At 53.3% G+C, this 25,436-nt stretch overlaps 3 protein-coding genes across 3 annotated transcripts; 1 reads left to right on the top strand and 2 right to left on the bottom strand.

Moving 5' to 3' along the window:
• Window positions 1-143: 143 nt before the first annotated feature.
• On the bottom strand, window positions 144-2,933 carry QC762_605410 (uncharacterized protein; the record flags this gene model as incomplete). Its single annotated transcript, XM_062892232.1, has 2 exons — window positions 144-2,724; window positions 2,782-2,933. 2 exons carry the CDS (start codon window positions 2,931-2,933, stop codon window positions 144-146), a joined length of 2,733 nt encoding a protein of 910 aa, XP_062740320.1.
• A 3,881-nt stretch (window positions 2,934-6,814) lies between these two features.
• On the bottom strand, window positions 6,815-10,416 carry RAD3 (TFIIH/NER complex ATP-dependent 5'-3' DNA helicase subunit). Its single transcript, XM_062892231.1, has 5 exons — window positions 9,630-10,416; window positions 9,537-9,577; window positions 8,944-9,329; window positions 8,448-8,895; window positions 6,815-8,391 (listed from the first exon to the last, which is right to left on the bottom strand). Exons 1-5 carry the CDS (start codon window positions 9,644-9,646, stop codon window positions 6,905-6,907), a joined length of 2,379 nt encoding a protein of 792 aa, XP_062740319.1. The 5' UTR covers window positions 9,647-10,416; the 3' UTR covers window positions 6,815-6,904.
• A 9,866-nt stretch (window positions 10,417-20,282) lies between these two features.
• Window positions 20,283-22,960, top strand: QC762_605390 (uncharacterized protein). The gene is made up of 2 exons (XM_062892230.1): window positions 20,283-22,556; window positions 22,620-22,960. The coding sequence occupies exons 1-2, from the start codon at window positions 21,538-21,540 to the stop codon at window positions 22,870-22,872; spliced, it is 1,272 nt and encodes a 423-aa protein (XP_062740318.1). The 5' UTR covers window positions 20,283-21,537; the 3' UTR covers window positions 22,873-22,960.
• Window positions 22,961-25,436: the final 2,476 nt, after the last annotated feature.

Here is a 25,436-nt window from a genome sequence, read left to right as displayed (position 1 = left end):
ACACGTCGGGATACACGCGCTGTCACGGGTTGCCAAGAAAGGTACGTACCTATTACACCACCAAGCCAAAAGATCACAAAACAGAACACAATGTTCAAAAGCAGTGATATAAAAGCCTAATCTCAAGCATAAAGCCTAATAATTCACTCAACCTCCTCAATCATCACCCTCCCCACCTTCTCCTCGCCCGCAGCCGGATTCACCCTCTCAACCGGATTCACCACCAACCCCCTCAGCATCCCCATCCCCTTATCCTCCTCCCCCTTCCCGACCAACCTCCTAACCCCCCAAGCCTCCAAACTTTCCACCACATCTCCCGCCTGCCTCCTCACCAGCCCATCCCCATCCGTATCCCTAACCCACCCAAGCGTCCTCATCAAATCCTCCCTTGCCCTCTCCCCAAACCCAAACCCAAACCCAAACCCCTCCCCGACCCTATCCAACGCCCTCACAAACTCATTCACCATCATCACCGCCCCCCTCCTCAAAATCCCCCCCTCCACCCCCCTCTCCACCTGCAAAATACTAACCGCCAGCTCAACCGCCAAATTAACAACCCTAACCCCCATGCCCCTTACATTAACCTCCATCCCCATCCCCAAAACCCCCAAAGCCGAAGCCCTGACCCTGATATCCTCACTCCCCCTCTTCGACTCCCACCCCTCAACAATCCTTTCCAAAATCTCATTCCTCGCCTTCTCCTCCGGCGTCGTCGGGTCACTAAAGTCAGGCACCTCACCCCCCCAGGCATCAGCCGCTTCCTTATTTTTCCTCTCCTGCACCTTGGCCTCCCTCGCCTGCCTAGCTTCAGTTTTGGGCCTGTGAGCTCTCCGGCCGGCGACGGAGAGTAGACCATCGCCTACACGTTGCGCGAGATCACCGGTAAAAGTCTCCCCTAGACGTTCGATGACCTGTGACAACGCCTCAGCGAACCGCTGCCGGGCATCGACAGAGTAAGTCTCCTTAGCGTCAATGAACTGGTCAAGCAAATCGTTCGTCACAGCTCTGGGGTGGGAGCCTGCGAGGAGGGTGTAGAGTTTGATGATGCGGAGGTAGATGTACTCGTCGCTGTCCGAGATGAGGGATGACAGCAGGACTAGAATACCTGGAATGTCGAGGACGGGGGAGTGCGAGGTTATGAGGGTGCCGATTAGATGCAGGCCTTCAGACCTTACCGGGGGGGGGGAGTCAGAGGCGGTGATGTAGGAAATGGCGAGGCTGTACGTTTTGCGGTCTTCGATTTGGCGGTCTGCCGGGGCAGGTGAGAGGAGAGACTCGGATGGGTCTTCGATCTGGTCTCGGTAGAGGAGTAGGAGGCCGAGGTTGTTGGCTGTTTTCCCGACGTCGGTGGGGGATTTGGAGAGCTTGTCGAGAGAGGTCTCGATGAGGGACAAAGTGTCAGGGTTGACCCGGGATTTTTGGAAGCCGGGGACTGTGACGATCATGTTGAGAAGGCTCAGGGCTACGCCTGTTACCTCATCATCATTGTGGTCCTCGTCGGATGCGGCGGCAGAGCTCGCCAATATCTCGCTGACCAGGTCGAGGATGGCCCGAGGTTGCGTGGCGAGCTTGTCTGGGACTTTCTCCATCATGGATTGGAGGGTCTTGATCTCAATGAGCTGCTCCAAGGGGTCTCGAGTTTCCTCAGACTCTTCCTTGATGAGAACACTTCCGCCTCTTGACTGCCGTGCTGCCTTGAACCATCGTTTCAGGAGCTCAAGGAAAGCGCCGATGATGTCGGCATCCGACATGGTCGTTGTGATCAAGTCAAGCAAGGTGGTGATCTTAGTCTCGATGTCCTCCATGGTGACTTGAGGGGCTGTTGGGGCGCCGCCAATGAAAAAAGCGCGAGGTTTTCTTTCCACGATGCCGATCTCATGCTTGCCTGTCTCTTTGTAGACCCATTCAGGACTCTGTCGGTTGTATCCTCCAACATACCCAAGATTTCTTATCAGGTAAACCACGAGTTCTGGAGAGGGGGAAAGCTTCAGGTATATCTTTAGTAATTCTGAAGCCGGACCGCAGACCTTGTCCGAGAGCTCTGAGCTGGCTTTGTTCCATGTAGAGAGTGTCCACAAAGACGGCAGCAATGGCGACAGCAAGCGTTTGGCCAAGCCCTGGTTTGGGTGTGAAACAACTAACGACCTGAGCCGGCGCAGAGCAGTGACGAGATCCTGGTATTCCACAAGAACTCTCTCTTTGCTGAGGTCAACAATCTCGTCGTCATCCTCGGTACTTGGTGGCTGAGCATTCGGTGAAGGCTTGATGGCAGAGAGCAAAGGCTCAGCGAGGCATTTCCAGCCTGCAGTTCCTGGAGCTCCAGACGCCTTGCGTCCCAGAATCCCAAAGCCAATGATGTAGGACGCCGTTCTCGTGAGTTCCGGGCCCTCGTCTCCATCGAGCAGTACCAAGAGCTGTGGCGCAATGCTTGAGTACCATATTTCGGGCGTGACCGAGGAAGAAGAAATCGAAAGCAGTTTACTAGCCATCTCTAGGGCCTCGTGGGTGATGTTCGCGCCTCTCTTCTGGGGAACAGCCGCCTCCGACACTCTTACCGTGCTGGAGGGGTGAACAGCAAAGACGAACTCCATAGTGGCCCTGACGCCGTCCGGACGGAGGGGAATCAGGGTCAAAGCTTCCATCAGCTTTGGGCGTAGCCATGCTGGTGCGTGACCGGGTCTAACCAGAATATTGAGGGCAGCTATGAGGTTGAAGGTCTTTATCCTGGGACAATTGTCAGATCAAGGCCTTGCTCAAGAGAATTCATTGGGCTATCCTTGCCTCTGAATCGCATCATCCCACTCCTTCCTTCCTTCCACACGGGATGATTCGGGGACGTCTGGGGAAAATGCCTTGGATCCAATGTCCAGAATAAACTGCATCAGCTTCTGGCGGGCATTGTTTCTCTTTTGCTCGGTAGCTGCTGGATCCATGGCGGGTCTTTTCGATGATGTCAGAGGCGATGTGATGGCAGAAATCTGATATCAGACCAAGCGTGGCTCCGAGGGAAACAAATGGAAGACTTCTACCAATTTATATCGAAATCGTCAAGCCTAGATGCTCGCCCCCTCAAGCAGTGAGTATTTCAGTGAGTGCCTTCCGGCCGGTGTGGTTGGTAGTGGTCTGCTTATTGGGCAAGAGCCCATGACGTCGCGAAGCTTCTGAGCTGTTTGCAGCCAAGGTGGGTTTGATGGTCTGTGCATTCGACGCGGTGTTCAGCATTTGAACGCGTCTTCTTCACTTGACTTGCACCCTTCCCCTCCAAACATCCAATACCAACATCACCAATTGCCTCACAATGTCCGAAAGGAACCGCCTTCGACCAAAGCATATCGATTCAATGGCCTCGTCAGAGACGCAGCATCTGACAATCCAACATCGAGATATACAGCCTCAACAAACAGCCCTGGCATCACTGTATCGGCCGGACCAAGCTCTTTCACCACTCTACAAACGCACGGCGCCTCCTCCACAGTTCTCCGACTCTGGTTTTCCGCAAGGAATGCTCCTCCGGAGCCACCTCACTGGGTTCTGGACTGTCGGCAGTACGTCGCAGCTTCGATCCTGTATCAGGAACCTCCAAGCCTGCCGCGCAGGGATTACTGCGGCCATCGCTTCGGCGTCAGTCCCGCGAGGTGAATCAGCTTCGGAACTTAACCCTAAGTTTTTATTTGGTCAACAAGCCTTGCGCTTCAACAGTCATTCAAACCGTCTTCTAAGCCTGCGCTCTCTGACGTGAAGTCGGTCGCTGAAAAGCGATGCGGATGCATCTGATGGGGGCAATGCGGGCCGACCGGCGGAGCGATCTTCCAGACACCTTTTGGTGGGCGACGTCAGTTCCTATGAGTCCACATGGTAAGGGCCTCGATATGAGGTCGCTCGTCAGGAACTTGGCTCTGGGGTATTTTGGCTCTGGTCACGATGGATGTTCTGGTTTGGTGTCCAGCTGCTTGGCGGGTGTGGGGACTGCCTTGTCGGCTTCGGCCAGCATGCTCTTTTGGTTGCTGTGCAGCTTCGAAGTGAGAGGGAGAGCGCAGTCTGGCTTCGTACGGTCATCTACATTGGGGTTTCACATCTTCTCGTCCGCAACTCACCTCGCCGGAATCATCGCAAGATGAGCGAGGGCTGTTGGACTACATACGGAGACCCCAATGATGACATTTTCCGCCAGACTATCACGCTCTCGGTACCCTCGATCTTCATCTTCTCTCTGCATGCGTACGAACCCACCCAAGACAGCCCGACCCCCAGGACCACGTTGCGGCAGATCTGCTCGGCGTGTCTGTGAACTTCATAGTATCCGACTAGGCGCATTAACTCGCCCTCGTATGGCTTTGTCCTACGTCCGGTGACGACGCCAAACAACCGTGTCTTTGACGCAACCTTCCTTCGGCTGTGTGTCCTGGAGAGGGCATATCGGTTGGAGACGACAGCGCGGTTTTTAAGGATGTCTTTTGTCCGCGCGTTAATGCCCTCCTTAGCCCGCCACTTATGGTACTGGATGGAGAGGAATCAAAAACTAGTCCCTGTTGGCAGTGCGATACACACGGAAAGAGCTTGTCCGGTTCGGTCTTTGGTATTGGGGTTCCTGCGAGTTTAGCTGCCGATTTTGACATTTGCTGCATCGATGACGACGAGGTTCGGCTGCTGGATTGATTTGCGGAGGTCTGGGTACTCTTTTTGTGAGGGTGTGGTGTCTGGGAGGTGGCCGGTCAACTGGTTTGGACTGAATGCTTCGAACTTGGGGGTCTTGGTTGAAGGGTGGGTGGAGGGAGAGGGGATCAGTTGCCGGGACCCATCTAGAGTTGGAGTCAAAGTTTCGTACTTGTCTGGTCTCTGGTTTCTTCTTTCTTTGCTTGTCTGGATCCTTGGTTTCTCGGGGAAGGGCTGCTGGTGTTCTTGGTTGGCTGGCAAGATGTGGCTTATCTTTGGAACAGGGACAACCTCGAAAGAGGTGGTCCTGGTCGTCCTCCCCGCTGAAAAGTTGGGAGGGCGGCCCCTCGGAGACGAGGATAAGTTTTTCTTCCATTTCACTGTTTGTATGTTGCTAACTTGCCAACAGGAAGCTCGGATGGCTCTGTTCATGCTGATGAACAAACCACCAACACCGCATCTATGGAGATGTAAACACACACAGGCTCCCGCTCTTCCACAACAAGTCTACTAATGTAACAAACTTGCCGACACAGCTTTCCCTATCTCAAACGCCGATTATCATGAGGTCCCGATGATGATGATGATGATGATGATGGATTACTGCACATGCACGGGGTTCTTCTCTTGCGACATGTCCGTCAACCACCAGCACACTTTCTGCCAACACCTTCAACACACACCGTGTTCCCTGATACCAGACCTTGCTTCAGACCTTACCTACCAGGTATCAACTTAAACAATTAAGAGTTTTTATTCATTACCAACCATTCCACTTTTGAATCCTAATGTCGCTTCATTGAAGCATAAACCACCCCTCAACCAACAACCTGCCTTTCATATGCCACCAACACTGATATGCATCTCAACCTTCCCAACTAAGACTCACCTTTCGAGCTGTCAAGTCCATGCACCGTTATCTCATCACAGCACTTCGTGCAGCAGGGAAAATAAGATGTGGCTGCCACGAGTTTACCACGAGTTGTATGCATGTTTGTGGTGGGGGACGCCATGTTCCTGCATGGTCCAATAGCTTTCCAAGTTTTGCAAGCTGCGAGCCTGGTTAAGGAGAATTAATACGAGGATTGTGAGCATGACAAGCGTCACCGTTTCTCATGCTGCCCCACGAGGTAGTGGTTGCGGTTAGGGGTGTGCCAAAGCAAGTGTAGATACCACTCATTGAAACGGTATTCAGAATCCGAGTGATCGGAGTTACCGAATGACTCGAACAAGGGAAACTTGCTCAAGCACCGTTGGGGGGATGATGGACAGGTGTATCTCTAACGACCATCACCATCACGACATCATCTCCAACAAGCACAAGGAAGTCAGCCTTGCCGTCACCGTCACCATGCCCACCCGATCCATGCCCACCGATCCCCTTCCGCAAGCCACCATCTTCAAGATCACTCTAGGGTATCAAAAAAGGATTCTTGCGCGCGGGGGGAAGGGTGCATCAAAGAGTTGGGGGTATCATCACTAATGCACCGAAGCACGCTAGAACACACTCAATAAAAGGTCGGGATATCTTCCTTTTTGGTTCCTCCACCCTTCCAGAAGGGTTGGCTTGCATCTCATCCTTCATTGGAGCTGTGATGGCCCATGAGGGTGGTATTGCATGCTGGTGACTTCCCACCCTCCGAGGCGAGAAAGCCTTGCGTACCTACCTACCTACCTACCTTAAGGTACCCGTGCCGCAAACGGTTTTGCCTTGGACGCGACAGTTCGCAGTCAAGGGTGATCTTTCGATGGGAGAGAGCAAGAAAGAATGTGAGGTCTAAAAGGTGGGATTTACCCGGATACTACCCACTTCACCCACTCGAGCAAGCTCACGAGCCTACCACCGCACAACCTGCATATTCGGTGAGTTGAACGAGCGGGAAAAAACTGATGGCACACACCATCGGCAACCCCGAATCGTGGAAACCCACAATCACATCATGGCCTGGAACTTTGGTCTTGGACTCAGAGTCTCTTGCCTGCTACCTAGGAAATAGACTGCCCATGCGGTAGACAAAATACCTAACAGAGACAGCAACGTGGAATCATAGCGTTCAAAGCCAGCCCAAGGCCCCTCGACTGTCGGTCAAGGGCTTCCAACCATCATTTAAGGCCTACTAACCATCGTTAATAGCCTCGGCCAACGTAGCAGTCTCTTTTTTTCTCCCCACGACTTATATTGATTGATGATACTATGTGTTACAAATGACTACCGATTATCTAACAACCCAAGCGCGTGTGAAGTCAGCGACTACGGATCCAACGCCATCAACTCAGCCTCATCATCCTCATCCATCTCGTAATCACTATCCGGCCTCTCCCTCGCAGAAATAAACTGTTGCGCCTGTTGCGCCTGCTGCTGTTGATTCACCCTCTTCTCCTCCGTAGCCTGCAACTCCCTAATCAACTCCTCCTGCATCTTCCTCTGATGCTCCTTGAGCTGTTCAAGCGTCCAGATACTGATACCTTCCTGGTCTTCAGTTCGGAAAGGCTGGGCAATCATCTTGAAAAACCTCCTCGCGTTACTAACCGCCATATCCGTACTCAGATTAGTATCCGCACCAAGCAGCGCTTGATGGATCCACTTGGGCAGCTGCTGAATCTTTGACTTGAACCTCCTATCCGCAAGCACCATGACGCCGTAGTCGTCCTTGCCGCGGATAACCCTCCCCAAGCACTGGGCAGCATGCCTCATCGCATCAAAAGAGAGAAAATCATTCTCCCTGATGCGGTACGTCTCCCTCAAAAACTCCAACCGCGCTTTCAGGATGCGTGACTCGGTGTACTGAAACGGAACACCGATGTTGATGACAGTACGGCCAAACTCCTTGTCAAAATCAACGCCCTCCGACACCTTCCCTCTCGCGACGCACAAAAATACCGCCCCCCTCCCGTTCTTGCACGCGGTGCGGTACGTCTCGAGCGCCAGCGCCGTCTCCTGCGCGTCGGGCGTCTCGACGAGGATGAGCTTGTACTTCCACACTTCGTCCAACACGCCCATGCCCTGCCACATGGAAATGAGCGATTCGAGGTACAAGTAGCTCGGGGTGAACAAGACGATTCCGTCAGGTGTGATCTTTGCAAACTCCACGAGTAGACTGCCGTAGTTTCGAACGACACTAGGTTCGTTCCGGACCTGGAAGCCCGTTGAGATTGTGGCTTGGTCGCTTCCCCGCGTGACAATCATGGGCAGGAATGATCTCCTTGCCAGGGTCATGGAATATGACTCTTGCACCACCGTCTCAAAGTTGAGCATCTTGGGGTACATCTCGAGTGGCGAGATGGTACCAGAGGTGATGATGACCGAGCTGAACCGGTCAAATACCGGCTTGATGGCGATGGCAGCGTCCAGGCAGGTGAAGTGGAGCACCGGGTTGGGCACCTCAGCTGTGTCTGATTCGTAGGGTTCTAGGATCAGGAGGAAACCCTTCTCGTAGGTCGCTACCAGGGTTGCAAAGGTGGCCACCTCTTGCAGGGGTTGGTAGTCTTCGATTCTGGTCAGCTCCAGCGTCCTCACCAGGGACGTGAGTCGCTCGGCGCAGAATCGGAGCGGCTTCTTCTCGATAAAAGTGTACTCCTTCAGATGGGCTAGAAAAGAAGGGGGGGTCTCTGAGATGACCTGCCGGACTTTCATGCGGGTCTTGAGGTACTCGATGAATCTCCTCAGAAATGCAACAAAGTGCTCGGCTCGTCTGATGTTACCTGGCACTGCTTCTTTGAGAAGGTCTTCTGGAAGGGCTAAGGCAAAAATTAGCACACCTGTCCCCGATGGCCCCTTGCGAAAATACACCTACTTGGATTCGCCATGAACGAGTCCTCTTCGCGAGTTTCATCGTTGCCCCTGAGACCCTCAACCAACTTCTCATACTCGTCTTGCAGCTTTTGCTGATCAGAGTCTCGCATTTCATTGATCCTGTTCTCTAGAAACTGGGCTCCCCTGGTAGCCCTCCGTAGAGATTCCTCAGTGATGTCAGTGCTGAGTGATTCGATGCAGACGTTGTCGATGTTGTGAGCCTCGTCAAAGACAACGATGCAGTCCTTGGAGAAGTCTTTGGAAACACGCTCGGCAATCTTTGGGTCGAGCAGATAGTGGTAGCTGTAAATCACCACGTTGCACTGGCTCATCATCCTCCGCGCGGTGAAATAGGGGCATTGCGTGTGTTTCTGGCCGTATCTGAGCAGGCCATCGAGAGACCAAACACCGTTGGGTATGAGATTGTGCGGTTCAAGGTTGTCGAGGTTCTGCCAGGTATTAGCCAGGTATCTTGACCCAGGATCCGAAATGCCTACATCGTGATAAACGCAGACGTCTACGTCTTCGCCCTTCCTCTTCTTCTCCTGAATGAAGCCGGCTGTCAAGCTGCGGCAGCGGGCATCGACAACACTACCGCTCTTTTCTCGTTTCACGTCTGGGTGCAGACATAGATTCTTTCTGGACGTTAGACCCATGGCCCGGAAATCCTCTTCATGCCCCAGTCTCTCGGCTCGAAACTTCATCAGGGCCTTGAGTTCTACCAGAGCCTTTTCGATCTCGGACATGGTACGGGAGCAGTAGATGAGCGGTCGCTTCTCTTGTGACGACATCTGATAGGCCACAATGAGGGAGAGCAGGGTGACAGTTTTCCCTGTGCCCGAAGGCATTTCCAAAACGCAGTTTCCGCCGGCATCGAGCGTTTCTGTCTTGTGTTAGGGATTGCTCATATGACGGGTAGCTTGAGGAGACCCACTCTTCAAATCGACCATGTAGCTGTGCCATGGCACTTGAGTATCAGCAAAAAAGATCACCGCTTAGACCCCAAAAGAATACGTACGCATATTGTTCTGTGGAAAGGTTAGCAACACATGCAGCAGGAGGTTCAGGGTTCAGGGTAGTGCGGACTTACCTGGATAGATTCGGGGGTATGGGAAGAGGACCCGAAGGTCACTTGGTCATATTAGTTTGCTTTCCCGGGACAAACACATTAGGTACTGCTTACTCGATGAAGAACTCCATTTTGAAGATCTACTGATGGTTTTGGATGCAATCAAATACCTGATGAAGAGTGCAGGAAATGTGATGCAATGCTCAAACGGTCGTCGATGTAACGACTCGTAAACTCGGGCTGTCTGGCTGCAGTGTGCTGTCAAAAAGCAATCACTGAATTACCCAGTGCTGTGAATGTTTAATGTTGCCTCTGGCCCATCAGATGTCGGTAAACCGTTTTCCCTTTACACCAGAACGCCTGCCAAAACCGTAAAACTCAAAGCCAATCTCGCCGTTGTCGTCGTTGAATACCTATCGATGTCAGGAAATCACGTGGACTCGCTGCCTGGTGGCGACGCGAAGTGAACTGAAGACGCGAGCAAGGTCAGTGCTTCGCAGTGGTCAAAGCTTCGGTGAGACCAACCGCTCTCAGCCACTCACCGAGGTGAGCAATCAAGGCCCAGGGCAACAGTGGGGCGGGAAGTGCCATCCCAGCACCTGGTGGGCATCCCGTGGTGGCCGCGCAACAAATGCAAGCGCTTGGTCGTCAAGGTTCCTCGACTCTGGAACCGCATCAAGTGAACCACATCACCTCCTCTCTCGGCTCAACCGTCTTTCCATCACACACAAGAGAAATCCCTCGTCATGCAGACGCCAAAACCGCCCTTGCTTGACAGCTGTTTAGGTGAAACGCTTTGACGACTGCCTTTCTGCCCGCTTCTACTGATGAGACCATCACCAACTGCCTATCTCGAGATGGAAAATGGATGAACGGCAATTCCGATCCCGCCCTCCTTTCCTCTGATCTCACCAACCGGGCAGTCTCGTTCTCGGTCCCGGTCCCGCCCAACCACAACGCTCTTGAATGCATTGCGACATTGGCGGCAGTCTCCTGGCTTCTTCGTCGGAAGTTTTCGAAGCCTTCCACGACGACTGGCCCATCAGCACTGTGACTGTGCCTGCAGTAGCGATAATTCGCAACCAGGAACCGGACAAGCCACTGGTCCATTCCCCCCGCAACCCTGGCTCGTCTGTCGGGTCGGTCTTGTGTCGTCTATCAAACCCAACTGAGTTGCTCACCTCATCGTTCTTCTCTCTGGGGACATATTCGGCCGACCATCAAGTCGAGAGCAGACGAGCGGCGTTGAAGACCGGCTATCGGTGGGGAAGCAAGTCTAATCAGGAAGCCCGGAGATGACGTCGGGACATCATCTTCGATTATCGATTTCTGTGCCCTGTCGCGCCGTTCATGGTGATCTTGGTCGCCAGCGGATACTCCACGTGCTCTTTGCAGAGAAGCGCCGCCCGCCTACGCAGCGAACCAAAGCAAAGCAGCAGTCCGCATGCCAGACCCCGGGTCTCGCGGATAAGGTCGCAGTGGTGGGTTGGTCTTGGTTGACATCCAGACTCCGCGTCTCTTCCTTCTTGTTCCTTGTTGACTCCAGCCCAGGCTCTTTCATGATCAGCTCCCTGGACTTGATCTAAACTAAGTTCAGAACTCCGAGTCTACCTCTCTGATGCGATGATGTGTGAGTGGGGGTTATACTGGATTCGATTCTGGATCATGACGGATCTCTGAACTCGAAACACTTGGGGAACTGTTTTTAGAAGCACGGGCTTATTAGATGGCTGGATTCGGATGTTCTCTCTGCACATTCAGCTATCTTGATCATCTAGAGCTAACGGTGGGTTCTTCTCTTTGGAGGAAGGGGGAATGATCGGATGTTTCAAACATGCCGAGCTGCGTAAGGTAAGGCAGTAAGTGTGGCCGTTCCTGATCCTGAACAACCAGGCTCGAACAATGTTCACACACGCCCCCCCTCTTCCTTCCTCTCCTTGCTGAGTACGACATTCCCGCCGCTTCTCCCCGCTCTCACACCATCGCCTTGCCCGCCAACAGACACGCCGCGAATCTGTTCACGCCTCCCTCCCGCGCTGTCGTCACATTGGCTCTGCTGTAATCCACACCCAGGTTTCTATCTCCAGTTGTATCGGACCATGATCCTAGACAAGGCCGGGCTAACGGTGGCCGGCGGCAACTTTTCTCAGCTTTTTCTCTGAAAGGTTTCACCCACTAGCACCACGCAAGAAGGCGGCACGGAACTGCATGGAAACCTTCCAGAAGGACTGGACAGAATGGGAGGAGGCAGGGGTGCGGGCGGCTGGGGAGGGTATGATAGCTGTGAACGGCGACCCCGCGTCCGTTATTGTCGTTGTTGTTGTCGTCGGCGGTACCAAGGCCGTGATTGTTGATGTTGAAGCTGCAAGTTTCAATATCCGATATCGAACCCCCCCACCCCACGCAACGTCCACCGCAAGATAGATAGATCGATGTACAAGGAAGTGATCCTACTACGACAATATAGCTACAAGTAATACGCAAGCGGAAGGTAAAAAGCTCAACTTTTGATATAGTGGGCAAGGCTTTTTTTGGTCTTACTCAGAAGAAGTTCCTGTTGCTGGCGATCTACAGAGCCTGTCTGCCCTATGCTTTGTTCAGCTTTAGGTAACAGCTTTTAAGCTGCTCTCTCTCAAACAAAACCCGCGAGTCCAAGCAGCAGAAGGGCCGCGGCCGCCGAGAGCATCATCCGCTTAAGTCAGGTGGGTGGCTTGGGGATGGGGGGAGAAACAGCCGCGGACAAGCGCCTGTTGGTGCGGGGAAGTGTGAGGTGTTGCTGCTGCGCCCCTCTATGTTCCCCTCACTCACCGTTCCTCACCTTGCTTTCCCACCACGTGCTGAATAAAACGGAACAGAAGATCTTGCTTTTTCTCTCTCTCTCTCGTTTACCTACTCTATGCCGGTTGGGCTGTGAAGGTGGGGGGAGGGGAGGGGGGGTGTGAGACTTTCCTGCTTGCTCAGATCTTCGATGCTGTCACTACTCACCCTAGCTCCAGGCACCTGAATAAGAATCATGTGGCTGTGGGTTTTCCCGCTGGGCTGTGCAAAGAACCTACCTGCTCGTGTGTGATGCAATGGCGGGAAGAACCTGAAACATGAAACATTTTCCTTTGCTGCTCCTATAGCATGTGTGTTCAAGAGCCTCAAGTTGCACTTTTGGGGTGGTTGGGGGTTGGTTGGTGGTGGTGATTTCGGCCGAGATGGGTACAACATCACGGTTCGACACCGAGCCTCAACTACACCGAACATTCATCCTCAGGCATAGGAGGACCACATGGATCGACACTTGTTTTCTGCACTCTAATCAAGCCTGCAGCGTAAGTGATTTGGAATTCTTGATATCGACAAGGCAGTTTTTGGCTTTTCGTTATCAATTCTTCAGACCAGAATGGGGGCCAAAGAGTTCAGTAAGAGATAGGTACATGGAAGGAGGTCCGAAATAGCAAACCCCTTCCCTCCCCCCTCCCCCCCCAAAAAAAAACACCACGTTGAATGCAAGAAGCATAGCTCTGTCACATTGTCACTTGCAAAGCCATTCGGTGCAATGCCTTCTTTGATGATAGCGTCGGCTTTCTCTTGATATAGGTATGCAGCACCTAGCACTATCAAGAGTTGGGGGCCAAAGGAAGCTGGCGGAAGTGGACCTACAGTAGAGTTAACCGTGACCTTGGCCGCAGCAGTCAGGTACGCAATAATGGATCCTTTTCTCTTGCAATCCTTCCCGTCCCGCTGCTGCTGCTGCGTATAGCGTGCAACGGCACTAGTTTCCTTGCTCACGGCGTGGTGGAAACTGGTGATGAATGATGCAAGTCAGATCATAGACAGTATCAACAGCCGAGTCTAGTCCAAGGCAGCCAGTTTTCTGGACCTATCCACCACCATCAAGCAGTAGCGGTATGACCACAGCCCGGCGAGGTGTGTTATGTACAGAATGTTTTAGGGCTGAGTGGCGACCATATGGCCGGGGCACACAGCACTCGCATACTGCAGCCCATAATTATCAAAACTGCAGACGGGCAGGACCTATCTACCTTGGGTACATCACCGTCAGTCAACCTTCCATCCTGAAAGTGCCATACTTGCAACGAGGTAGGTGAATGCCACAACACGAGCCCCTCTCCCCCCCGTGTGAGGTTACACTGCCTACCTTACCTCCCAAAAACAACGCCTACACTACACACCTATGCTTTACGATATACGATCTCTTGTCTCTCCTTCGCCCGTAGGGTATGTTGTATCTCCAACAGCCCACCCCAGTTGGGGGTGGGGGCCAAGAAATCTCCACACCTAACAAGCCGCGGCACCGGTGAAAAACAACAGCGTAGCACCGTTCAAAACCAGACAGCAGGGATAAAATAAAAGCGAGTGAGAAAGTTTAACGAGCTCGCCAATCAGAAAATTGGATTTTTTATATTTTTATTTTTCTGGTGCGCAAGGCTGCTGCTGCTGCTGGGGGACTTTTAGAGCGTGGCTTGCGAGTGCTCGGTTTTGAGTGGATACCTTACATGCCATAAGAGGGGGTGGGATTAGGAGGTTTGGGATGGGAGTTTGTTGGACGACGACGTATGGATGGGCTTCAGATATACGATTTGAATGTCACCGTTGCGGGTGGTGTTTGCGACGGGGGTTGAGGTAGCTGTCGGTTTTTTTTTGGGGGGGGGGGCGAGGGGGGGGAAGGGGTAGGGTGTTGTTGTTGCTGGAGGAAAATGAATATTGACTGATGGTGAGATGCAAGTCATCGGGTTCAAACTGGCAACAATGATGGTGGTGGTGGTGGTGGTGGTGGTGGGTGGTGGTGGTGCGGAAGGAAGGAATAACGCAATCATGGGGTCAATCTGAGATTTGATGAGAGAATGTGTGTGTGTACGATCTGTGGTTTGGGGTTTACACACAAATCCAACATACACCAAACACACGCGCTCTTCTTGTTTCCCAATCTGTAAAATCGTGATGATCTCAATGAATGAACCACCCACCCGCCTCCGTCCCTGGCTCATTGTCGGCGTCCAATAATTGTCTGGTAGCAATGCAAGAGTTGCCATCTCTGTCCATTCGATGAGAGAGCAATATGAAATGAGAGATTGAATCCTACTCGTGCGACCATTGCCTTGGGTCAAGCAGTCCGAGGTCAAGGTCAAAGCCAAGAATGAACTTGCATCATGTATGTACATTCAAAGCTGCAGTCAGTGTGTGTTTCAAGACGCGATTTTTGGGGACTTGTCAACTATATTCAGCCACAAGTCAATTTGAGGCAGATCAACTCAATCTGTGAGGATTTCACTCCTCACAAAATCAGCACTTTTGCTCCCCCCCCCCTCCGCATCAAATCCCGTTTCGGACGTTCGCAACAAATTGGTGATGTGCTGTTGGTTCAGGGTTGCAGTTTGGAGCTTGTATCCCAAAAATATCTCGGCATCTGATTCGAGGGCGCCTATTTCTGGTCTTGGCTTCGTGGCTCGTGCTTCTCAAATGTCTGTGCTTCAAGTTGATTGACTGTGATGCACCCTTGCTGGGCTGGCTGGGTGAACAACGCCCACCGTTCGTCTTGGTGTGTGTCTTACTCCAACAAAGACCACCACACACACGCCCCCTCTTGCAGATTTTTGGAGAACACAAGCACTCCCAAGAGAAGTTGAGAGCATTGCTCGTTTTAGGAAAAGTGAATGGTACCCCATATGACCTCAGAAGCAAGAAACTTCTCAGCCCTAAATCAAGCCTGCATATGCAAGCAAACCTGAAGCAGTCATTCGGAATAGGAATATGCTACTGCTTGGACTTTTTTGTTGACCACCACGTTTAGCGCGCTGAATTTATGGGAAATGCCGTGATTCTTTTAGCCGTTGCGTAATCGGCTCTCGGTTCAGTCGCATCATTACGAACGGTTGTTGGCGATGGCTAGTGGTGGTGTGTGCACACCTTGCGCTTGTCATTCCTTCCAGATCAAGATTAGATGCTGCGCTTGCTCGCTTCATCGCGCTTGATTGCTCGCTTCTTTTCATCTTCACCAGGTCCCCGTACCTTGCACAAGACTGCGGCGAGGGACGCCGATAGCCGGTCTTTGCCTTGCGGGATGGCTGTGCTTGTTGTTTCTGTGTTTCTCTGCCTGGGCCCTGGAAGCTCGGATCATTCCACCAGCTGGACTTGGGACGAAGATGAAACCAGGAACCGGAGACACAGGATTGGTGATGGCGCCGGTGCTGATTCTGATGCTGATGCTGGTGGAGAAGGCTGAGGGTAAACCGACGATGGTGTATCGCTGCACTGCACCTCACCTCACCTCAGATGTCAGGTTGTTAGCGTCTGTCGTCTCACCGTGGGGGACCAGTATCGCCAGATCATCATTCTCTTGTTGCTGACGGTAACTCCGAAAACATTGTTTCGAGATATCGGACCTGGTGTAATAATTCATCTCCTGACTGTTCTCCGAATGCCCACCTTACTCGGTCACACGACTCTACCGAAACGGTGTCTTTTCTCGAATGGGCCTTAGTGAGGGTGACAAGACGGGACTGTTCGCCTCAGCTGTCATCCAGAATATCTTCGAAATCTCCGTTTCGGACGTTTCTTCGCAACCCTGAGTGTTTTGCTTAGCTAAAGCATCACGACAAGTGCTGATCTCACCAACGAAGGCCAGCCTTGGCCCAGCCCGGTTCTGCCCAATCGAGGTCTTGTGTCACGGCTACCATTTTCCCAAATGGTGGTCAGACATGTCTTGGTCCCTTACTCAGGTTGTCCCAGCTGTCTGGCTTTCCCGTCGTTCGCCGGTATCGAAAGGAGACATCCGACAGAGAACCAACAAGCCAGTCAGCAGCCTGCCAGACTCGATCAAAAGCCACAACTGGCACTAGTGAAGATGGTCATTTGTGACGGCGATATCGTCCTGCTGCTTGTCAGTTGAATACGGAAACCCTCCCAACCGTCGTAGTTCGTAACCGCATCCTGTTTGGTATCCCCTCTTATCGTCTTGGTCTGCGCAGCTTTGCGTCCGCGCTTCTAAACCAACCGGAGAATCCTTCGATTGCGACGGGACGTTTCTCTTTCGAGTCGCATTGAACCAACCGCGCGCACCTGGGCAAATCCGGAAATCCTGCCTGCCGGTTGCCACAGGGAGGAGAGTGCCGTCGAACGTGTTGTAGGATTTAGAGTGCTGAGGCACCGCGTGGCCCAATGGATATTGCCACAAGGGACGAGAAGAGAGCAGCGATATCGAACCTGAACCTGATGGCAGAGAACGGGAAGAGCTAATGGCGTAAGTGTGCCAACGGTAAGGGCATTCAACTGCCAGTAACCCTAGTGCTAGTAACGCAATTTCACCATCATCCTGGCCCGCAAACTTGTATCTGGCTCTTTTAGTCAATGCTCACCAGGCGTAAGCGCAAATGCCTCAATGAGCATCAGGCCATATTCCACTTTGAATGCTTAGAATGCGGTTGGTCATGCTGCTTGGGTAGGTTGGTCCAGGCGCCGTAAACCGGGGAAGCGGGGCGTGGAGATCGGTGGGCCTTTGCTTTCCCTATCTCGAAGATCTTCACAGGGGTTGCCTGTCGTCGTCAATGTCTTATTCATCCTCCGCAAACTAGACAAGGTCAGATGTCGTGATTCTTGTCTTTGACACCTGGAAGCAAGCCGAGGTGTGAGATGGTGGCGGCTCTTTACTCAGCTGCAACGCCGTCCACCATCATCATTGCAAAAACAAAATCCCCATCTTGATGATGCCCTCCGTAAACCACCACAAGCCACCGATCACTAGCTCGCTGCAAGGTTCCACGGGAGCCGGGGGAAGCACCGACCTTGATGGCCCTGCCAAGACACTTCCGGTTGTGCCGCGTCGGCGTTCTCGGGGCCCTTCCCAATTGGAGACAGCGGGAACGCCCGTCACGCTGACGGTCCGACTGTCTCTCACCGGCCTATACGATGGAATCACACATGGCAACGAGACCCCTCCACTGCCCTCGTACAATACATGCTCGTAGAGCTGTTTGGCTCCGCGATGCAGTTGTTGATTCTAGAAAGCCCCCTGCATCATGTGCTATGCGCTCGCATGTCTGTCTGTCTGCTTCTCTCAAAGCTTTCTCTCCTGGCTCGTCCGGTTAAGCAAGTCATCGGAGGAGGGCTTGGAGGATTCGAATTGTTTCAAAGACCGAGTGTTCTTGCATAAAAGGCCACCCAATTTTGGATATCCAACCACGCACAGCCAAAAGGCTCTGGAATCCTTCCACCGCAAAGGTACTGCAGCTCGTGGTCCTCTCTGGGCGACCACTCAGCAGCGGCCGTCCTCCACACCACCGGTTCCCCCAGTGCTGGTCTCTGCTCCCCGAAATCTTGGCGGTCTCGGCGCGCCCATGGCATCACCTTGATTTGCGATGCTCCCCTGGCTTTCTCGACGGGAGTCAAGCCTGCAGCGCCGCAACGACGCTTACAAACTGTACAGAAGAATGCCGTGTTTCAGATCCACCACCAGGCCTAGCAATCCTGCTTTCTCGTTTCCCTTCTTCCCCTCCCCCACGTTTAACATACACAGAGATGGGCCACGTCCGTGGCTGAGCCGGCAAACCTCATTAACGAAACCCACGGTTTGCCTGGAAGCGGGTTGTTCGTGATGGCATTATCCGGCATTCCGCCATGGGAGACAACAGCTGGCGTCAGGTAGGTGTGCGGGGCAGGGTGAATTGATGCGCGGAAAAGGGTGATATGCGTAAAACCACAACGCTGTAATTTCCAAGTCGGTGGGTTTTTTTCCCATCTTTTTGGGCACCCACCTGGCACATGCATGGGCTTTCGGCAGGGCAACGGTCATCTTTACTCCGTACCCATCAGTCCGGTCGTTGACTCTTGGACTGGACCCCAAAAAGGACTCAAGAGCAAGAAGCTGACGCGTGTGGCCATCCAGAAACGGCGACGACAGGCGAGACAGCAGCAAAACGGAGCCATGTCGTCGTGCAGCACATACTGAGAGAACAGAAAGGCTCACCGATACCGTGTAGCTGGAATTCAAGGCTCGCATTGGAAGGCTCGTAAGATGACGCAGGCCGGTGCTACCCTCTGCTGCAGTCCTGACAGAGAGAATTGTTGTTGCCTGGCTCGCCTGGAGACTTTACTGGGCTGTGATGGAGGGTGGGGCAGCGCTGCATCGCATCTCTCGGATCGACTGTCTGCCTGGTAATTCATGGGAATTCTGACAAAGTCGGACGAGATAAGACAGGCGATGGAGAGACGCATGCGCATGTGCTGTTACCATAAGCCTGGCTGCCGTACTACCTTTAGAATATCCTGCGTCGAATAGACATGTCTCCAGACTCACCGCCGCGGGGTGGCATTTCGGCAGCGGGAGCACCCATTGTTTCCGCTGGCGAACGAACGGCGCTGGGAGATCCAATGTCGGATATCACGACATCGCGGATATAGTAGAGAACGCTGTTTATTACTGGCTGTTAGTTATTAGGGCACATCTCGCTGGGCTGTGTACGGGGCTGCTACGGACCTCCTGGCATCAGGCAATTTTAGTAGGGATAAAGACGATACACATCACAGCACTCACATTGTGGCTCGTACGCACGGCCCAATCACAGCCTCGCGTTCGGACGGGTACGCAGCCGATCCACTCGTTTCCCCGGGCCCCGATCTCTCACTGCGCCTTACAGATGTCGATTTCCACTCGGCAGCCGTCCGACCGTTCGTCCCGCTGCTGCTTCTACCCATCGACACTGACACTCCATGACATGCTTCCTCACAGCATCATTTTATTTTATTATTCAGTCACCGAGCTACGAATTCAGAAATCAGAGCGCGAAAGAGCGGATATCAGTGGGTCGCAAACCACGCAATCCCGCAAGGTCCTCCACTTCCTAGCCTTAATTATTACAAGGGCCATCGCCTAACCTAGACCTGATCAAGTTTGGGGGCCGGCATATGGCCGATTATCCGTTTTCTTACCACACTCTTGGCTGACCGTTTTGTTCTTCAAATCTATCTGCACCGTCTTTTTGATCCCATTGGTCTGCTCACGGCTCTCACTCGCTGCTCACTGCTCGCTGCTCACTGCATTTGCATCATCGCAGATTATCAAAAGTCCTTTTGGACCATGAGAGCCCCGACGGGCTTTTTGGTGTTCGGCGTCCACTGTCCATCCCCGAATCCTTCGCTGGCCTGGCTTTACTCCATGGGGGCGAGTTTGCGCCGAAGAAGAAGAAGAAGAAGAAGAGGATAACGCTATCACGGTATCACCACCACCAACTCAACTACCGTCCAACAGCAGCAATAGCTCCAAATGCCGGGGGGCCGTAAAGTCATGTTGGTTGCAGGTCCCAAAAGGTCCCATCATGAAGTTTGGTTGCAATTCGCAGAGCAATCGCGCTCCGTTTGTCTGCCGGCCACTCAGAGGCTCCCCAGCGCGCAAAAACAGGCGCAAGCGCTTGAGACATCTACTACAGCCACGGTACTTGGAACCACTGAAGAAATTACACCTGCAGCACCGTACCGACCCCGTGTCTGCACTGCACGGGCTGCGTGGTCTGGGTGCAACCAACCGCGCCCACCTGGCCCTCTCCCGTCCCCTCGACCCCTTCTCTTGGGTCGCCGACTCTCCCGTCCTTCAGCAAAGACAGAGTTGCTCCCCGGATTCCGCGCCCTCGATCTCCACGGCGATGTTTTGTTGCCGTGACCCTGCCGCTCTGTCCGCCAACTCTGCTAGCATGTCAGTGCATGTCTACACAAGCAGGTCTGGGGAAAACCATACAGACAGCCAGCCCGGCATGATTCGGGACCGTCTCGACCTCGGCCTTTACGCAGCAGCAAAGTAGCACTGTGAAGATGGAATGGCTGTTCCCCCCTCGCTCCCGAGGGCGTTGGCGCGGTCTCCCGCTTCCCCGTCCCGGTCGCCGAGTGGTCTGGCAGGGAACGCTCGCACCAACAGCTTGCCAAAAAGCAATTCTTGCCCGCCTGCTCCGGTGTGACTGCCAACAGCCCTGTCGATGGCCCCCGCAGGAGAGCCAAAACGTTCCCCACCCCAGAGCTGGAAACGGGGTTCCAACAGCTCAAACGAGGTGCCTGTTGTCTGCAGGTCGAGTGTCTGCTCATCACCTTATCCTAGCCGCTACGCTACTTTTAGACTCCCTGTGACCCTTGATACACAGACGTTCCCAAACCGGTGTAGCGTTGCTATATTTCCATGTCACCACCTCTCTTCTTCCCGAGTTGGGACCTGCCCCTCCCACACCTCACAGTCGACAGCCCCTGGACAGAGTTGCCCTGCCACACCCAACATCTAGTACAATGGCCTGTTCAGTCAGATCTTGCCTTTTTCGGCTGGTGCCCGCCAGCCTTGTTCCCCATGTCACTTTTGTCTCTTTTGCGAGCAGGGGGTGCTCGTTGGACCTGAACCCACCCCCAAAATCCTTCTCTCTCTCCTACCCCAGGGACGCCCCCAGTCTCTGTCGTGCGTCTCTCGAGGCACACCCCCCTTGACCCCTGGTCAGGTTCAGCACCATGAAGAGAACCCGCACATCTTCAACGAGAAGCGCGTCTGGACGAACATGGGCACGCTCTTTTATTAGCCAGGCAGGCAACCTTGTTCTTCCACATTTGCAAATGTTATAAGATACCCTGGTTGTCTGCCTCGTCCAGACACACCCAGCTTTTGCTCCCACAGCCTGCCTCAGATTTATGGAATAGCATCTCAACAAGTGAAGAGCCTTCTTGTTCATGCTTTGCCTGTTCGCACGCACCTGAAAGTGGTCTCGCGAATCAAGACCTGTGCCCTTCTCGGTCTTTCCCTATATCTGGCCTGCCTCCCCCTCCTACTCGATTCAGTACCTCGACGTGTTTGAACACCAATCGGACTCGAGAACGTCTGACTGGGCGAGCATCCCCTGGCCGCTTCCAACAAACATCGTCATCCTTCTTACCCCCCCTATCTTACTCACAGGTGCTGTGCACACACGCACCAACCACCACCACCACCACCACCACCACCACCACCTACCTCAATAAATAGACCCAAGGCACCCAGCCTCAACCACCAACCATGGATCTCACACCGCCTGCTCTCACCAGGTCGCCATCCACCCCAGCGCACACCTACTGCCCTTCAGAGAGGTCCTCGCTCGACTACCCATCACCTGGACTTGAGCAACAGTACAAGATCTCGTCGTTATATGGGGAGCCGTCCTGCGCCGTGACCCCTCCCATGGACACTGACAACTCACTGCCACCACTCGACTCGATGAGCCAATCTTGGGACAACACCGTCATCCACCATCCCATGTCTTCTGCCTCCAGCATGCCTAGCATCCTCTCCTCAGAGTATGAGAGCTTCAACAGCTACTCATACGGCCACGACGTCTACCACTCCCACCCTAGCCACGCCCACTCGATCCACTCGTCGACTCCTCCACCGACTGGCTCTGCCCCCCGATCACCTGCCATCCAGCCCAGGTCCATGCCTTACACTCCCGCCACTTCCGTGCCCGGCTCCATGACACCCCGGGTCAAGATGGAGGGCACCCCTTCCGAGTACGGCCACATGGAGGCGTCCCAATACCCATCACCCCGATCCGTTCACACCTCGTTCCCTTCGGACAACGGTCCCTACACGGGCAGCTCAGCCGGCTATCTTTCCGACAGCGGATCCTCGGCCACCTGGCACAAGCCCGACTACCACCCAGTAGAGCCAGACCAATTCTACCCGGGGGTGGCCAGCGGGCCACAAGCCTCGAGCTTCATGTACGACGCCAAGCGACAGTTCCGGGTCCAGCGGCCACGAAGGGCGCCCCGCCGGCTGACGACCAAGGAGGAGGCCAACTTTGTCTGCGAGGTCAAGGGGTGTGGCAAGATGTTCAGCCGCAGCTACAACTTCAAAGCGCACATGGAGACGCACGACGAGAAGAGGGAGTATCCCTTCCCCTGCCAGGTGACGGACTGCAACAAGAAATTTGTGCGCAAGACGGATCTCCAGCGCCACCACCAGAGCGTGCACATGAAGGAGCGGAACCACAAGTGCGATTACTGCTCGAGGATGTTTGCCAGGAAGGATACCCTTAGGAGGTTGGTTTCCCTTTGACTTTTACCTCCCTTCAAAAAACAATAGCTAACTGTAGTTTCGAACAGACACATGGAAGACGGCTGCTCCAAGCGTTTTGACATTGGGACTCTGGACCTCCGGGCGGAGAGCTTTGATCCGAGCAGCATGCATCACAACCGGGGGATGGGACCCGCCATGGGGCACATGATCCCGCCACCGGGGGGGTTGCCGCCCATGGCTATCCCTCCGCTGTGCAGCACTTCTGTTTTGGGGTCGATGCAGCCGGCGATGAGGAGGGATGAGCATCACCACTCTCAGGTTCATCCTTGGGGGAGGTGATTGAACTCGCTCGACACTTTCTTATATTTTATATCTTATGCTTCAGGATTGTATTTGTGATGGAATTATATTAGATACCAAAGGCGCCTCGGGATTTGGGAAGCTGGGTGGTGGTTGGTGGCATTTTGTGTTTTTTTTTTATTCCTTTCCTTTGTCTCGCGAGTTGAGTTTTTTTTTTTTGGAGCGCGACTTGTACGAATAATGTATCTCATAAGAACATGGGGTTGGGATTTTGGGAGGGGAAATGTTTAGAACATTACTGGGAGGAGGAATGCTTTGTACTACTTCACGGTGGTTTTTTGTTTTTTTTGGGGGGGGAAAGCAAACAAGGGGATTATCTGCTGACATCTGTTACGTCTTTTTGGTCATCTTGCAATTGTTTCCTTTTTGTCATTTGTATGAGTGTATATATGCTTGGGTGGAAAGATTTGTCTTTTTTTCAAGAGCTATAGCATGGAGGGAGATAGAAAGAGGAGAAGCCGAGAATTGGACGGCAGTGAGAATTGAAGTGCACCAAACTGATTTGCCTCTTGTTGTTGTTGGTGAGCAGTGATGGAGTTAAAGTGCCCTTGCTTAAACGCCGAGTTGAGATCGGCACTAACATGATCATATGACAGTTGGGTTAGTTGGAGCCGGTGGGTTTCGGGGAGCGAAAAGCAAAGTAAACATCATCCCAAGGAAAGGGAAGGGCTGCGGCACAGGTTTGGGCTCGGGATGTGGGTTGTTTGCGCAATACCTACTGCGAATGCGGTTCGGGGCTGGGGGATCACTCGACCTCGATTATTACGCTCACAACGGTGTTGAGTGAAGGACCTAAGGACCAACGAGCTGATCCGGGGTACCCGTGTGAAGGGACTTGAGCAGAGAGGACTGAACACGATGCCGAGGGTTCCTTAAGGTAGGGAAGTAGGCAGTCAGTTCGTATTATTGGTGATGGTAGGGGAGGAATACCACACTGGAGGAATTGCCGGCAAGGCGACAACAGCGAGCTGAACCTATGTAGTGCAGGCTTTTTATGCCTTGGGCGGTCTGATGGTTGGGGTATGGGGTGGGATTCTGGGTTCGGGCTTGTTGTTACCTTGAGCAAGTAGCTATGGAGGGGGTTCTCTGGGTGGGAAAGTCCTTGGGAAAGAAAGGGCATCGACTTGTAGATTGATTGATTGATTGATTTGATGGAGGATCCTTTCCTCCCTCCCGTCTCGATATGTCTTGCATATCATATCCGCTCACCACTCACCGTAACCATCATCCATACCAATCACCACCCCAACAGCACCGTAACAACACCATCCATCGGCCGCCTACATCTCACTCATCCCCTTACATCCCCCAAATGAAACCGAAACTCTCCATACAGGTAGGGATCCAACCCTCACCCATCTATCATGTCAAGAACCGTTGGAGGGCGGATACTGGGGGCGGGAGTACCCACCACCACCAATAACAATAACAACAACAACCTCCGATGACAGCTCGGGGCGGGCAAGATTCCGAAGAAGCAAAGGACCTAAAATCTTACCCTCCCACACACACACAGCCAATTACACTGCAGAAGAACATCTCCAATTTTTTGGGGGGTTAGGACGGCCGCGTTTATGGGCCAGTCACCGATTCCGTTTCTGTACCCTAGCCTGTCCGTTCCAAGCCCTATGGTGGCCATTATTCCCGCCTTGGCTTGCCTATCGTAGGTCCCTCAGCAGTACAGGATAGAACGGAGGGGGAAATAAGGAACCTGGAGATAGGTAGGTCCGGCTGAGCAGCTGCAGCTAGGATCACGGGTGCTCGCTCGTCTGACAATGGCGCTCATGATTGCGGGAAGGTAATATACACAGGGCTGGGGTTTTCTTTTTTTTTTTTTTTTTTTTTGGAGGGGGTGAGGTGAGACCTGCTTGCTGCTGCTGTTGTGGGGAGTGCGTATCGCACAAGGTCCGATCATATCACGAAAGATTGAACGGCATCATCCGCTCCTTTTGGCCCCCTGGATAGGCAACATGCGGTCCAATCCCCTCATTGAGTTTTCCAAGCCGTCAAAAAGCGAAACAGAATCCGAGGTTTTCCTAGGCACTCGTGCAGAAAAGGAATTTCATTCGTCAACACCGGGAAACGTCTCTCCCGTGCTTGGAACCTTCTCTGACCGAACCTCTCAGCCCTACGACCGCTGCGGTACCGAACCGAATATGCCCTACCATGCTCCGCCATGCCTTCGCTGTTGGTCCGGTGTTGGGGACGTGAGTAAGATTGGCATGTCAGGTAGGCAGGTCGCAGCATTGGGGGCCTACCGTACACTCAACGTCAATGTACATCTGCAAACCTGGCCGGGGTTCACAAGGGCGGTGTAAGAAGAATCTTTAGTCGTCATCACTGGTGGTTGTGAATATCGTTGATAAAGTTGCATTCTTCTTCTTCCACCATGCTGGAGGAGGGAGGTGGTGGTACAAATGCGAGGTTGGCTGCAATGTGAGGTGCGAGATTGGGGGGGGGAAGGGGGGGGACATTTCGCCCCCAAAGATGTCGGAGTAAGGTATCGGTGTCATTTTGTCGGGGGAATAGACAGCGAAAGGGGG

The sequence above is a fragment of the Podospora pseudocomata genome, chromosome 6 (assembly GCF_035222375.1).
Source record: "Podospora pseudocomata strain CBS 415.72m chromosome 6, whole genome shotgun sequence".
NCBI classification, from domain to species: domain Eukaryota; kingdom Fungi; phylum Ascomycota; class Sordariomycetes; order Sordariales; family Podosporaceae; genus Podospora; species Podospora pseudocomata.
Note: the sequence above shows the minus strand (reverse complement) of the source record. Positions and strands in the feature narration are given on the sequence as shown.

Bases quoted from the DNA above. Each gene is read 5' to 3' on its own strand.
- QC762_605390 (XM_062892230.1), top strand. From the start codon at position 21,538: ATGGATCTCACACCGCCTGCTCTCACCAGGTCGCCATCCACCCCAGCG. The intron at 22,557-22,619 runs GTTGGTTTCCCT...AGTTTCGAACAG, and splicing joins AGGAAGGATACCCTTAGGAG to ACACATGGAAGACGGCTGCT.
- RAD3 (XM_062892231.1), bottom strand. The intron at 9,330-9,536 runs GTAAGTCCGCAC...AACACAAGACAG, and splicing joins ATACCCCCGAATCTATCCAG to AAACGCTCGATGCCGGCGGA. The intron at 8,896-8,943 runs GTAGGCATTTCG...AATACCTGGCAG, and splicing joins ACGTCTGCGTTTATCACGAT to AACCTCGACAACCTTGAACC.